Below are 14995 nucleotides of genomic sequence, written 5' to 3' on the forward strand. Positions count from 1 at the left end.
CACAGTCAAGGCCAAAAAAGAGAACAAAAACATACAACAAAGAACTTCGTCGAGTTTCATAGCCATTCCCCTCTATTAACTATGGATAAACGAAATTAAAAACAATCTATCAGAATAGTGTCATTGAAATTCACGAAAAACCCTTGGAGATAAAAGAAGCCAGCTTCGTGTAATGAATAATCTTTATTCGGCGAATCCACTGAAATATAGGTTTCAATTAAAGTACGTGCCAACACAATATAGCAGAATCAACTTTGCTGAGCAGTTTTCTTGTGGACACTGTAAATAAATAAACATATATTACAAATAGAAGATAAACGATTAGGAGTACCAGCTGGTGGGAGGCTGGTTGGCTATTTACAGAACGCCGTCGAGGAGTTGAAATCGGGACTACCGAGAACAAATCCAGATAGAGATAGGGACTTCATGATTTCAACTCTAGCGCCGCTACCAGACCGCGAAGACCACTCGGCTACTCCGTCTCCACAAACCAGTGCCGAAATAATTTTCTGGCAAAACTATAACACTGTTGCATGATCTTAGCGTGCTCTACCCTCCTTGAAGCCCTGAAGGCACAATTTCTATCCAGATAAATTAGGGAGAAACTTTAATTGCTAGCAAAAATTTGAAAGACATTAGTTAAAATAAACAATATTCCAAAACCAGCAGTGTTTTCAAATACATACCATCGGCATAGAAATTGCCAGCCTCAAGTTGCAAACAAATGATTTTGATGAATTGACTCTGACTTACGGAAAATAGAAAAAGGACTTAATTGAAGGCTTTTAAACACTCTGGGTATTGATCATGCATCGTTTTGACTCTGCCCAATCAATAATTAATTATGTTATGGAACTAAACCTAATGCCACGCTTTCATTCAATAAGTCTTACTTTGGAGGTTCCTCGTACATCTTAATTTTGCAGTGCTCACTATATTTTCAAACCGTATTTTCGTCTGATTTTCATTGAAAATATTTTCCTTGCGCCCTACTAACAACGTAATTAGTTCTCATTTTAGGTCACTAAATGTATGGAGAAAAAAACATTTTATCTCAGAACCATAAAGTAGGGCGGAAAATGAAGCTGGGAGGATATTGCAACTTGTACACAAATGAGAAATGTAGTAGGGACACATTCCCTGAAAAAACAAAAAAAACAAAAACAAAAACAAAAAAAACAGGGAAACGTTCTTTCAAAGAATCGCAGCATACGAGCGAGTGACTGTTAGTTCAGCCTTTAGCACCAATGATGAATCAACTACACATTTTGACTTTCAAATTAAATTAAATTTCCATCAGTGGTAAAATAAAACAACTGCGAAACTCTCAGTTGTTGTTTGCTAGGTCATGCCAAAAGTAGGTGTGCCAGTGACACCGGTTGATTGTACTGAAGTTTTAGCTCCAAAACAGATCAGCAAAATTTTATTATGATATAGCCGGTGAATAAGCAATAATCGTATTCTCGGTATGGGCGAATCTGTCTTGTGCTGTGTCATTATTATCTTACATTTTTCCTCTCTGACAGTCGAGTTTGCAAAGAGAAAGCATCACTATAGACACGAAATGACTACAGAAATTTAAAAGCTTGAGAATTTTAGTAATTGGTAAAAATTGTTCTTTGGGTGTAATATTCAATGAGGGTGCGTGGCAAAAGCGCTAATGATATCATGCAGCCTTTGTAAAATTTGGTGTTTTTAAAGTAAGTATTCAGTACATCGGGCTCAAAGTCCTTGGGACAGTTAATCGTGCTGCGCCCGGCTTTGTAGCTCCATCACACAGTGTATCGCTTATGCTGAGGCAAGTATTGTAAACAAAGATTCTCCTCAATACTGGACTGGAGAAAGATCAAGCGGTGGAAAATCAACAAAAAAAAGAGAATAACGACATTTGCATTTGAAAAGACTATCTGCATAAATCGTGTTCCAGACCAATACCAAGAATACGAAAATTTCCTATGTAGCGATCTAAATCAAAAGCGCCAGTCAAGACGCCACTTTAATAAAAATCATGTGTGCAAATCATTACACACTAACCACAATCGCTCTAAAGAGGAAAAAATCTGAAGGCCTCTCGGTGGGCATTCCCTATTCCCTAGAAAGCATTGAGAAAGGCACCGAAAACCGAGCAAAGAGAGTTTGCGTTTCTGTTTGTTTAACATACGCATCAAAGAAACTTTGCAGTCATTGCTCGTGAATTAGTGGGATTTACCTGTACTCGTTCACTAACAATGAACTCGAAATTTTCAATACCGCACTCGGCAAGACCTCGTGCGGTATTGAAATTTCTCGTTCATTGTTGGTGAACTCGTGCAGGTATTAGTCCCGAGAATTCACGCGCTGAGCGCGTTAACCTTTAAATATTTCTGGGGGTATTTTTGGTAATTTTAATCTCGAAAAGCGGTACTCCGGTATTCTCCAAACCTGCGGATGCGTTTTTCTTTTTTTTTGGGGGGGGGGGGGGGAGGGGCATTTTGGACGGTATTTAAAATTATCCTTCAAGTCCTCCAACGTTTTTCGAGCATTTTCCAGTTTCCGATTGAACATTCCCAATGACACTTAGTTCCCGTGGCAATATTATGGAAAATTGGTAGCAATGGAGCTAGTGTGTGAACGAATATACTCACCGCATTCAATAAGCACGAATGAAATAACATTTCATTTCGTGCGCGGTGACCCCGATTTTCTCCTTTGATAGATCACTTTAGCTTTGCACCTAAGTAGTTTTTGCCCCACTGGCCATGGAACTCCGCTCTCCTGAGCACTTCGCTTAGCTTTACGACTGTTTCAAATGTCTCGTGAGTGGTTCAGCGATTTCAGTAGGATTACAACATTTGGAATTGTTAACGCTACAGCAGACCCACCTATTATGGGTCCGTTGATACAAAACTTAAAACCTAACAGAGTTACCCGGACCATTTTACTCAAAACATCCTCGAAAATTTTACAAAACTGTTAAAAGTTGGGCTCTCTTACTTACTTCAAACTTTAGTGAGCCAACCTATGACACACGGAATTTAGTTCAGTAAATAACCCTCGCCTTTTTCTACAATATCAGTGAGGTGCTTTTGTTGGTAAATGACGGCACATGACGCCACACACGTCACTTCACACCCCTTTCAGTCGTCTTCGCGGCTTCTGTTGCAATGATGTATTTCAGCTAACAAAAGCAATCAATAGTAGCTAGATTTGGGCTGCGTGACAACGTGCCAATGAAGTAAAGAATAATCACTGCTTATTTGAAAGGTTTTTTCGAAATAAACAAGAATGTAGTTTTTCCTTTTGGAATAGTCTGTCCGCAGACGTTTTTTTCTTTTTTTGCCACCAGATATTCTTCTTCGAGTGCGCGGAAGCCGAGCACAGCGCTAAGCTTGCGATCTCGACGAATTCGATACAAAAAAGATGGTCTGTGGACAGCCTGGTTTTGGAATACCTTCTTTCATTTTAGAGACATTCACGTCTTTGTATTATCCAAACGAGGAAAGCGGCACCAGAAATGTACATCACAAAAGAAACAGAATGACACCCGTTCTGTCGTGGCTTTGGTAGGATTTCTTCCAGGCACAAGCACTGGATGTGTCGTGTTTTTTCCCAAGAGTGAAGTAAGCAGATAAATGTCTCGATGTACGAAGACTCGCTCGCTCGCGATACAGTATTAAAATATCGTGAATAAAAACGATGATCTGAGGCTCTGAGGTCTAACCTCCAATCAACATATGTCCGAGCTATTTTTTTTATTATTTTTTTCGTTTCATTACTACTTAGCTTTGATATTTGGCTGTGATATCTCCGACAGGACCAAGTGAAAATAATGTGTTTATACATTACCTTGAATAGGTTAGTTATCATGAAAGTTGATCTTCAGGGCATTAGGTGGACTTCCTTGCCTCCTTGATCGAAATAATTATCTACCATTTACCAAGCTGACAAGTCACAATTCACACTGTGAAGGGGATTATGCTCTCAATCCACAGCTGTTAGAGCTGTAACCCTTTTAGATCTCGCAGTAGTAAGTAAACTGAGGCGAGTCACTGTTTTACAATCGATTTTAACAGTTCAAATAGATACACGTATCAATGTTATTACACATGAGCATAAACACTGTAATACAGCTGTGGATTGATATACAATTCACACTGAGAATTGTGACTCAATCCACAGTAATTGTTGTTAGAGCTGTACCTCTTGTAGATCTCACAATCGATTTTAACATTTTAAATAGATTCACTTATAAATGATATTACACATGAGCATATGCACTGTAACACGGCGCAGCCATTGGCTATTGCTGTGAAATAAATTCGTCACTTCAGTTCGTCACTTTCCTTTACACTCTGAAAATTCCGCCGATTAGTTGACAATCCTATTCGCGTGCACAAGGTAAAATTCTGTATTAATAGCTGTTCTAAGTAAACGTAGTTAAAAGGTATTTTTTCCCTTTATTGTCAGGAGTTTAAAGGCTGATGACCTTCCATGCCAGCCTCGTGTTTTAATTGAGGCTACAATAATGAGACACTGTAACACGGCGCAGCGTAGCCATAAACTATTGCTGTGAATTAAATTGATTGAATGACAGTTCGTCACTTTCCTTTACTCTGCAAATTTTGCCGATTAGTTGACAATCCTACCCGCCGCGTGCACAAGGTGAAATTCTGTATTAATAGCTGTTATCAGTAAACGTAGTTAAAAGGTTTTCTTTTTTCCTTTTATTGTCAGGAATTGGAGGCTGATGACCTTTCATGCCAGTTTCGTGTTTTAATTGAGGCCACAATAATGGTATTAAACAAATGCCCAATTATACGAGTGAACAAGTTATGGCCTTTTTCGGGATCCAAACGGCTACACTGTAACGGTATAACCTTTTTAGGCTTCTAACAAGAAAAAAAAAAACAGTCAAAAGGTCCAGTATTTGTACGTTCCTCGTAATGTAAGGTACTTTTCTGTTGGTTATCTGCAAGTGGGCTCCGTTTAACGTAACTGTGAACAGCAAATTAAAGAACATGAAACATATCATGGAGCTAAGCCAAAGCATTTTGTAAATTTACGTGTATTCCTCCAAAGTAAGTGTGATTTTTGTTTATCCAGATTGCAATGGAGGCTCATGCGAGGGAAAAATCATTGAAAAGAGATTAATGTCATTTCCATTTGAAAAGACTCAACTTAGCCTCAGTTGCAAGCGAGTTCCGTCCCTTACCGAGAATACAAAAATGGCCTATTTAGCCGACTCAGTGCGTTTTACAAAGTGTTAGGCAGAAAAAAATTACAATTAATATTATAGAGCAAGTCCCTGCCAGTTATAATGACACCATAGGAGATTCGCAATGTTCTCAAAAAATGAAAATAAAAATAATAGAAAGCTTCAAAACTTTTAAACCCCTGGGGTAGTAAGAATGTTTTGAGAAATGACTTCAAAATAAATTAGCTTAGTTAATCTTTCAGAACTTTACGTCAGTTTTGAATGTTTGCTGATTGCATTACTTCGCGTTACACCACAACAGTATCATCACAACGACTAAACATGTTTAGTTTTATTCTGAACAACTGTAGTTTAATTAAGCTCAGCTGTGTTTCTGAATGAATGTTTAGTTTCATCTGATATATGACGTTTTACAAAGATAATTTTTGTTATTTCGTAGTAATACACTTTGATGTGATTGGCTAAAAGTGAGTCTAGTTTTCATGTAACACCAGTGCAAATTACAACGAAGATATCCGAAATTATTGCAAAGACGATCACGACTACTAACGGTAATCCAAGGTATTTCGTAGTTGGTCGAAGCTCACCCGAAGCCTTCCGAAGAGAGCCGAAAGGAATTGAACGTTTTCCAAACACCTCCGAAGATCACCTAAACTCTTATATCACCCGAACATTTTGGAACACTTCCGAAAATCACCCGAATCCTTCTGATGATTTCCGAAGATTGCTGAAGATTACCCGAAGCTCGCTGAAGACGTTTTAACATTTTTGGAAGTTTTGCAAATATTTCGAAAATATTCGAAGATATTGAAATACCAAGCACACTGCAGCCTGCCTAAGGATACAATGTGTAGACGACCTCAAATAGCATGTTCTCAACTGTGTTATTCACAAGTAATCATATGATTATTCTCGTGTAATTTGGAATAGATAAGTATATTTCAAAGACTACAAATTGCACTCGGCCTACAGACTCGAGCAATTTTGTTAGCCTTTGAAAAATTTACTCGTTCTTATTTATTCAACATTGCACTCGCAGTCATATGATTACCTACAACAACGTGTTGATACAATGTGTTTGAATTTACGAGCATTTGCACTGCGCGGCCCGAAAAAGCTCAGTGTCGGTTAGGCCAAAATGATGATCTATCCTTTAAGTTTTTGCTAACAGTTTTTGAATTAGACGAAGTGTTTATTTTGACGTATTGGAGCTCTAGAGTAATAACTTTTCGCTTTAATAGGAAAACTCAAACAGAGATGTTGCCATTTTGTTAGTTTACGGCTAACATATTAATGTCCCTCCAGGCACAACAACATTGCGTCTCCATAAAAGAAAATCTATCACGAAAACTGGCTGAAACATTTCCACTCAACTGGCACGAAATAAATCTTCATGTGTTGATCATAGTATTACATTATAGATTATTGACTTGATAATTCAATTCGATGGCATAGTGCAAACCATCAATCGAAAACGTAAGCGGTTCACAACTTGTTCAAGAGCTGATTTTAACGGGATGCTATTCATTTCGTCTTAATTACACTTTACATTTCGTGCGTTTTAGTTCCACTAGCTCTGCTGGGGACTCCGCAATGCCCTGCCTCTCCGACGCGTCTTCGGCTTTACAACATGACGGCTGTACTTTCCGATTGAATGGCCACAGCTGAGGAAGAGTTTGGCGAAAATTGGTGCTAAATGTAAACAAAATTACCGGATTGATTGCTGTGCTAAACGATGGCAACACAAAAAAGGCAAAACCAAAAATTAACTTACATCTGTCCTTGATAAAAAGATCAGGGGAAGTGATTTTGAGAAACAAATAAATGCAATAGAAGGAATAAGAAATAAAGTATGCTACAACAATAGACTTAAAAATCCTCATGATTGTTTTGTTTTGATTGTTTCTGTTTTGTTCGGAGTTACATCTTGTCGGGCAATTTGGTTTCGGTCTTTTGCTCAAAACTCCCATGATACAGGAGTAAAGAATGATGATAATGATTAAAGGTATGACTTCAAACAAAGCTAAGCCGGTAATGTAGTACACCATTCGAGCATAGCTATTCCAAGAAAATCTGCAGAATGTTTCCTGACGAACTTTTTCCACTCTGAAATAGTAGAACATGGGGATGCAGTAACCCATTGATATCAACCATGTTGCAAACAGCAAAGCTGCCCTTAATTTTGTACTGATCAGCCGCACTTTTAAAGGGAAGACAATAGCGACGAATCTGTCGACAGCAATCAAAACCAGGCTTAGAATGGAGACTATAGCCGATAGCATTTTGAAGTATATTCCCACTTTACAACCAATAGTCGCTAGCGAACCTTGCAACAGACTTCCACTGCTTGTTACGATCTCATCTGTGAGGTACAAAGGCCAGGTGATGAGACAGGAAAAAAAATCGGAAACGGCCATGTTGACATAGTAGTAGTTGGTGCTTGTTCTCAGACGTGGAGTTTTGCACACCGCGACTATCACGAGAATGTTTCCAGTGAACGCTGCTACGCTGATTATGGCCATGACTGTTGTAAAGAAGACAGAAACACCGAACCGACAAGACGCTTGATCTCCAAAACTATTGAAAGTGGAGTTGTTCATCGTAATGGTTCTTCTTGCCAAGCGTTTTCCAAGTCAAATCAAGTAAAATAAGTTGATATACCTATCAATAAATGAAATACATGTTTCACTTGCAAATCTTTGGGTGGGAATGTTTTTTCCACCGATGTCTCATGTCCAGTCAAGACTTAATTATGTGTGTCATTGATAAGCAAAAAGGATTTTAAAGGTGCAGTATAATTTTGTATTAGGTGAGCTCAGTGTCACATTTTATACATTTCTTTTCAGTCAATACGTGATGAGAATTTCATTTAATTTATACAACGATAGTTTGACAGTTGACAAGGAACAAGCAAGTATCTACAAGATAAGTGATATAGATAAATATGATATTTCATGATATGACGCATTAGGAAAGTGCGATGGCTTCCCTTACTATGAAATTTAAAAGCTGAATACTATCATTTCCTCACTGAAAATTTACTAATTTAATTTGAACATTTTAAGTGCTATCGCATTTGTTTTTTTCATTTAACCATACGGAGTGGTCTCGACGCTTTCCTTAGCACCAAACTCGTGTTCAATTGTTTGTAGCCGGAGTTTCTGCTATACACGAGTGATTTCCGAATATTGTTCTTTAATTTTTCTCTCGCAAGGCCGTTGACATTTTAAAAGAAAATGATAATAATTAAGAAGAGATAAAAACGAGGGACATCACACATGATCACTGGGTATACAATGTATAATAAGCGAAATTTTAAAATGCAGTTAAACCCGTAAATTATAATTGTGTATTGGTGTAAGAAAGACCCTTGGCTAAAGAGACGTACCTTCAATTATCCGATAAAGCAAAATTTTACCCTTGATACGAATAGTCTACGATTATTTGCACAGTCACTTTTCATTAAAATATGCGATGTAAACAAATCAATCTTTCAATCAATTTATTTGCCAGCTAGAGCTGATGAGAATAGCATATCACGAACGCAAAAGATGAATATTTATACCTGCAATGTTTTGGCAGAATATTTGAGGATAAAATATTTCTCGGGGTAACTCAACTAAACTGTAAGAAACGAAATACAAAATAAAACTTTGATAAGATAACTCTAAAATGCCATTTAAAAATATAATTATATAGCTGCTTCTGATTAGCCAGATATGAATACGTAAGTCCGCGGACAGGAATATATTATTTTCCTGATCTCGAAGTTCCGTGCAGGTTTCCTAACTTTTATTAACTGTTAATTCATGTGATTGTACTAATTTCATTTATTATTCTGTACCTTTCCGGCATATTTCCCTTTTTAATAACAATTTATGGGGAAAAAAAGAAAATTAAATATTTTATGACCGTATAAGAATTGTTTTTTTCCGTTTTACAGATCACCATCCAGAGAAAACATTGAGGCACGTCATTAAGCAGAGAGAGTGATTTCACATTAAAAAAGCAGCTGTCTGTACAGATTGAATTTTACCCAATGTATTTTTACAGAGATAGTCTAACAGCTCATTCTGTTGATAGCTTTAGAAAATATTAACAGTTATTTGTATTTTTCACATTAACAGAAAGACCAGCTCCATAAATCAGTTTATCACGCCAAATTTAGTAAGTTCAAGGAAATATCGGACCCCAATTTTGCCAATATTTTAAAAAAATACATGCCACGAGGCAAACGCTTTTCGTCAAAAATACATTTCTTGGTAAAAATTACTAAATTTGGGGTCCGATATTCCTTGAACTTAATCAGTTTGGGTTCCGATATTCCATGAGCTTTGAACGGATTCTTTTGAAATTTCACACATTTACTAATTTGGCATGATGATCGACGAGCGACTAGACTTACTTTTGTTTAAAAAGGGAAAAAAAAACGAAAAGCATCACATGGTCCAAGTGGCTATTGTCGTGGTGATTAGTTTTTTGTCGTGCCGCTCTGTTGTAAAGTGCACGCGTTCGTCAATACGTTAAGCCCTTATTTTATATAAATTTGTGTTTAATACTTACTTTATATGCGTCGGTGAAGTTGCGTAGAATCTAATAAAAGCCTCCTGTATGTGAAGGTACAAAGACTCGATACCTTGGTCTATTCTTTGTGGAAGGGTGTTTTTGGAAGTCACTTGCCGTCAGGTATAATTTCTCAAAAAAAGATATTTGTATAAAAAATGCACTTCGATTATTATCATTTTCCACACCGAAACAAAACGACGTTCCCAATTTTACTCTATTTACATATTATAGATAATTGCTTTTTGTTGTATGACATGCAGAGCAGAATTCCACATTTACATGTAAAGGTAAAACTAATGCTGCAGTAGTCAGTGTTCGTTCATATACTGTTTTCGGAAGAAGACTATAAAAAAGATAACAATAATAATAATAATAATAATAGTAAAAAAGAAAGTGTTCGACGACACTTTCAAGGGAAAGTAGTTCCGAAGAGCTGGGAGTTTGAAGCCAAGATAAATAGCACATTTAATTGTATTTTATTCGTCTAAGAGTCACTCGTAAACAAAATATTTCAGGTCTGAAAAGAAGACTATAATTTAAATTATGATGCTGTAGAGTAAGACCATAATATAGGTTCAATATAAGTACATTAGAACAATATTCAACTAATAACAAGAAGTAAGTTACCTTATCAGTTTCGCAATAACATAGGAACATAATGTTTGGCCTAATTTAAATTCGTTTTCTTTATTAAAATGCCAAATTTAGCAGGGCGCCTTCTGGTAATTAACTGATTTCATCAACGATTGCTGCTAGTGCAGCAAGAAAATAAATCAGTAATAACAAAACCTTGCTAGAAGTACATGTAGGGGTGATCCGGGATATATTCTACAGCTGGCAATAAAGTAAATGTCCAGCGAGTCATGAACAATATCTCAGTATTCTTGTTCAACAGATATAAAGTCTATTAATCTCTTATGAAGAAAAGTAGAAACGTTCTCTGGTTAAAAAGAGTAAAAATCATAAGTTTTCGGCTATCAGTCTATAGCCTTCAACGAAATGTCATTGATTCATTGAAATCAGTTTCTAGTTTGCAATTTTATAAATCCAAGCCTCCTGAATTTTCCTGCAACCTCCATGTGGATTCTTGGCTGCCCAAAAAGTCTTCAATTTGGTAATGAAAACGAAGAATAACCACCAATATTGAACGGTAAAATACGCGAAAACTATAAAAGTCAGTATAAAGCTAGTACCGGACATTAACATTTGCGTTTACATTGGAAACTGAAGGAGGCATATTGAAATTGAAATTGAAAAAAAAAAAGCTATGCATTGGAATCGCAATCATCAAGAAAAAAAGGGAGAGCCACAGCTAAAGGAACTCACCTTGAAGCTTCACAGAACCAAGGACCAATATGCTGCTTTCACCACACACAACTAAGGAAAATGAACTTATCTGATGTTTTGACATTGATAAGTGATGATGAAGCCATCCATTCTAGGATTGGCAATCATGTGTAAGAAGAGAAAGAAATATTTGATTGACATAAGACTTTGATCAAAACTGTCAAAGTTGACGAGATTATTTAGATTTCAGGCTTGTATTTCTTTTGTGAACACTGTTGCGTGACCATAAAACAACCACTGAAAATTTCAACTTTCCACGTTTTCTGGTCTTGAAATTATATAAAACTAAACCCACTGAATATCTAACATCTGGCTTTATTTCTCTCCCAACCGTATACATAAAAAGTCGAAGGTATTTAAAAAGATAGTAGGATTAACGACATACAAAAAAAAAAAAATGACTACATTAGAATAAACATATTTATACTATGAGAGTTTTCAAAGTCAAGGCTAAAGGCAAAACCTTACAGCAACTTGCAGTTAAAACCTGAGATAACACAAATACTCTTGGCTAAAGGATCCCTATATAACTCAATATTTCAAGTCACAGATGGGGAATTTACATCACTTGTGTGGTGCAATCGATAATAAATATTAACTGAATATTAACGCCTAAATATTAACGCCTGTCTATCTCTGAATTAGTGAGAATGATTATTATCGACAGGTTTTTGCTATCGTTAAAAAAAATACAAGGATTCAACTTTCATGTATTTGCACTGCAAATCAAACTTTCATTGATTTGAACTGAAATTCAAAAATTATTTGTCTTCTCAATTCAAGCAGCAAAATAAATCTGTTTTTCGAATTTTTCTTCAGAATTCACTTACCATGGTTCTTTATCGTTACTTTTCAGCTGCTACTCACACACAATGAGAAAAAGATTTATGCCCTTAGAAATCGTAAACAATGAATTCGTATGCGACCCTGGAGCTTGATGAAACCCAGTAAATTTGGGAGCCTTTTACCCTTTTCACGACATTGGCTTAAATGTTACTAGTTTTGGTATGGACCCATCTGTTGTCTTTTTAATGCTAGGGAATAAATAACCCATTCCCATTCCCATGGGGAGTGCAAATACTCCTGGTCGCCTCATGCTACAGAAACAAAACTAAGCGCCGGCCTGGCGGGCCTCTTAGGTTGTGCGTAGACTTCAATCCAGAACTTGACGTGGGAAGCAGTCCAAAAGATAATCTCTACTATTAATCGATCTTTCAGTTCAATTTTTTTCCAATAGCAACTGTTAACCTTGCCGGGATAATGTCAGTTGAGTCTAGCAATACTTACGTTTGCACAATTCGAAGCTTCTGGTGCTTGCGCCTTCAATGAAGCATAATTTCATCCACTGATATTTCCGTTCAGCTACTAACATTTGCCTTACTTACTTTTCAGCTTGTGCTACTCGTAAAGTGTAAGTTGATCAGATTTTCATTTAATATAAATTCCCAAAGAATACCTTGAACAAAATATCGGTTGATCTTCCAGCATTGAAGTTAAAAGAGGGGGACACTGCTTACTTAACCTGTTACAAACACTTCTATGGGTTTGGAGATCCGCTTACATCGAATATGAAGAAAAGAACAAAAAAAAGAAATGATTGAGGAGAAATCTAAAATCACTTTTTGCGTTATATCGTGCAAAGGCAGTGAAGTTACAAGTTTATACACTGAGAGGAAGAATTGATAGTTCATAATTTGACGTCTTCATTCTCTTTCGATTCTGGGCATTTAAATGAACGTTGACGACAAAAACGGCGTTCGATTGTCGTTTTATAGTATTTTAAATAATGACGCCATTCAATAGATATGATTCAAACAAAAAACGAATATAAATGATAGTACAAACAGATAATATTTTGAAGGTTTTTGAGCTTTATGACGGAAGTGACAACGTTTGGGGTGTTCTAACGACATTACACAGCTAACAAAAATAAGCTCAGTAATGAGAGCTACACATGCAGAGATCTTTCAGACTCAGAAGACAACCCAGCAAAGGTTTTGATATCGGGTAGGGGAATGATATCTTTTGCAGAGCAACAATGATAGATGCAACAATATTCTAAGCCGAAATAACAATTGTTTTCATGTGGTTCATAACGATCCGACAAGCAGATAAAACGTTAGATTGTCTTCAGTTGTCGTTATCACTACCAGTCACGTGTTGACCATTTCGTCTTAAAAACGTATGTTTTACTAGTTATTTTGAGAATTAGAATTCGCTTCGTATTATCAAGTTTGTTTTCCAGGACTTGTCACAAAATTAAGACTCCTGTTAGCTCATCGTGTGGTTCTGGTGGCAAAGCTATTGAAAAGACCCCGTCCGCACTACCCCTGCGGAGAAATTTGAAAACGGAGGTTTCAGTATGAAAACGCATGAAATGTTTTCTCTCCACACTACGCCAGAGAAATTTGATAACGCAGCCTTATTTCTACGGCTAGACCAGCCATCCACACTAATCCATCGCGAAACGGAGCTTTTCAAAAACGCTCTTCAAACCGAAGGAATTTGAAAATGCCGGCTCTTCGTTTTCGTTTCGACGAAAAACATTTTGAAAACCTTTCGAAAACCATGGCACCAAGATAATCATGTGATTTCGCTGATCGAATTTTCCTCAAACGCAAATCCAAAATGATCGGTAATTGTTACGTTTTTAAATTCCTCCGGCGTAGTGTGGACGGAAAACATTTAATGCGTTTTCAGAGTGAAGCGTTAAACCTCCCATATCAAAACCGGGCGCTCTTGCTAACGCTATCATTAAAAGCTAGTTTTCAACTGCAGCGTTAGCACAAAAATAGCATGGATACTACCTTCGAACTTTGTGTGAGTTTAGTTGTTTAAGGTGATGGTTTGTGCAATGAATATTCACATAGAAAATTTTGGGATGTGAAATGGAGGGAGCGCTTTTAGGTTTCAAAAAGCAAAATTACATATCGAATGCTCTTCCAGTCATGTTTCTCTTTAGATTGTTCCTTCTTACGTGATGAGCATTTTAATATACAAAAATAATAGGATTTTTTTCCTACGTCAAACTGTTGAAAATGCAATGCGTACGTCGTGTAAACAAAAATTACACTTTGGAGGAATACGCGTAAATTTACAAAATGCGTTGGCTAAGCTCCATGATATGTTTCATGTTCTTTGCTGTTCACATTTACGTTGAACGGAGCCAACTTGCAGATAACCAGAAATATCTTACATTATGAGGAACGCACAAATACTAGACCTTTTGACTGTGTGTGTGTGTGTTTTTTTTTTCTTGCTTCAGGCCTAAAAAGGTTATACCGTTACTTTGGTGTCCGTTTGGATTCCGATAAAGGCCATAGCATGTTTACTCGTATGACTGGGCATTTGTTTAATACCATTATGGTGGCCTCAGTTAAAACACGAGACCGGAACGAAAGGTTATCAGCGTCAAAACTCCTAACAATAAAAGAAAAAAACTTTTAACTGCATTTATTTATATCATAACAGCTATTAATACATAATTTCACCCTGTGACGTGTACGCCGGAATAGGATTCTCAACTAATCGACAAAATTTGCAGAACGTAAAGAAAAAGTTCTGAACTGTCATTATTTGACAGCAATAGCCAATGGCTGTGCTGTATTACAGTGTATATGCTCATGTGTAATAACATTGATAAGTGTATCTATTTGAACTGTTGAAATCGATTGTAAAACATTGACTCGCCTCAGTTTACTTACTACTGCGAGATCTACGAGAGTACAACTATAACAGCCGTAGATTGAGTCACAATTTACAGTGTGACTTTTGACTCGCCAGCTTGGTACATGGTAGATAGTCATTTCGATCCCGGAGGCAAAGAAGTCCACCTAATACTCTGAAGACCAACTTTCATGATAAATAACCTATTCAAGGTAATGTATA

At 36.8% G+C, this 14995-nt stretch overlaps 2 protein-coding genes across 2 annotated transcripts in view; both read right to left on the minus strand.

Moving 5' to 3' along the window:
• LOC149103744 (QRFP-like peptide receptor) overlaps nt 1-11134 on the minus strand; it is a 14765-nt gene extending 3631 nt beyond the window's left edge. Inside the window, exon 1 of the mRNA XM_089273738.1 lies at nt 11087-11134. The gene's annotated coding sequence lies outside the window, so the exon portion shown is untranslated. The remainder of the gene's footprint in view (nt 1-11086) is intronic.
• On the minus strand, nt 3271-8107 carry LOC110056443 (neuropeptides capa receptor-like). Its single transcript, XM_020762922.2, has one exon. It carries the CDS (start codon nt 7792-7794, stop codon nt 6733-6735), a length of 1062 nt encoding a protein of 353 aa, XP_020618581.2. The 5' UTR covers nt 7795-8107; the 3' UTR covers nt 3271-6732.
• Nucleotides 11135-14995: the final 3861 nt, after the last annotated feature.

The sequence above is a fragment of the Orbicella faveolata genome, unplaced genomic scaffold, assembly GCF_042242905.1.
Source record: "Orbicella faveolata isolate gen_17 unplaced genomic scaffold, um_ofav_v1 contig_35, whole genome shotgun sequence".
Lineage (NCBI taxonomy): Eukaryota > Metazoa > Cnidaria > Anthozoa > Scleractinia > Merulinidae > Orbicella > Orbicella faveolata.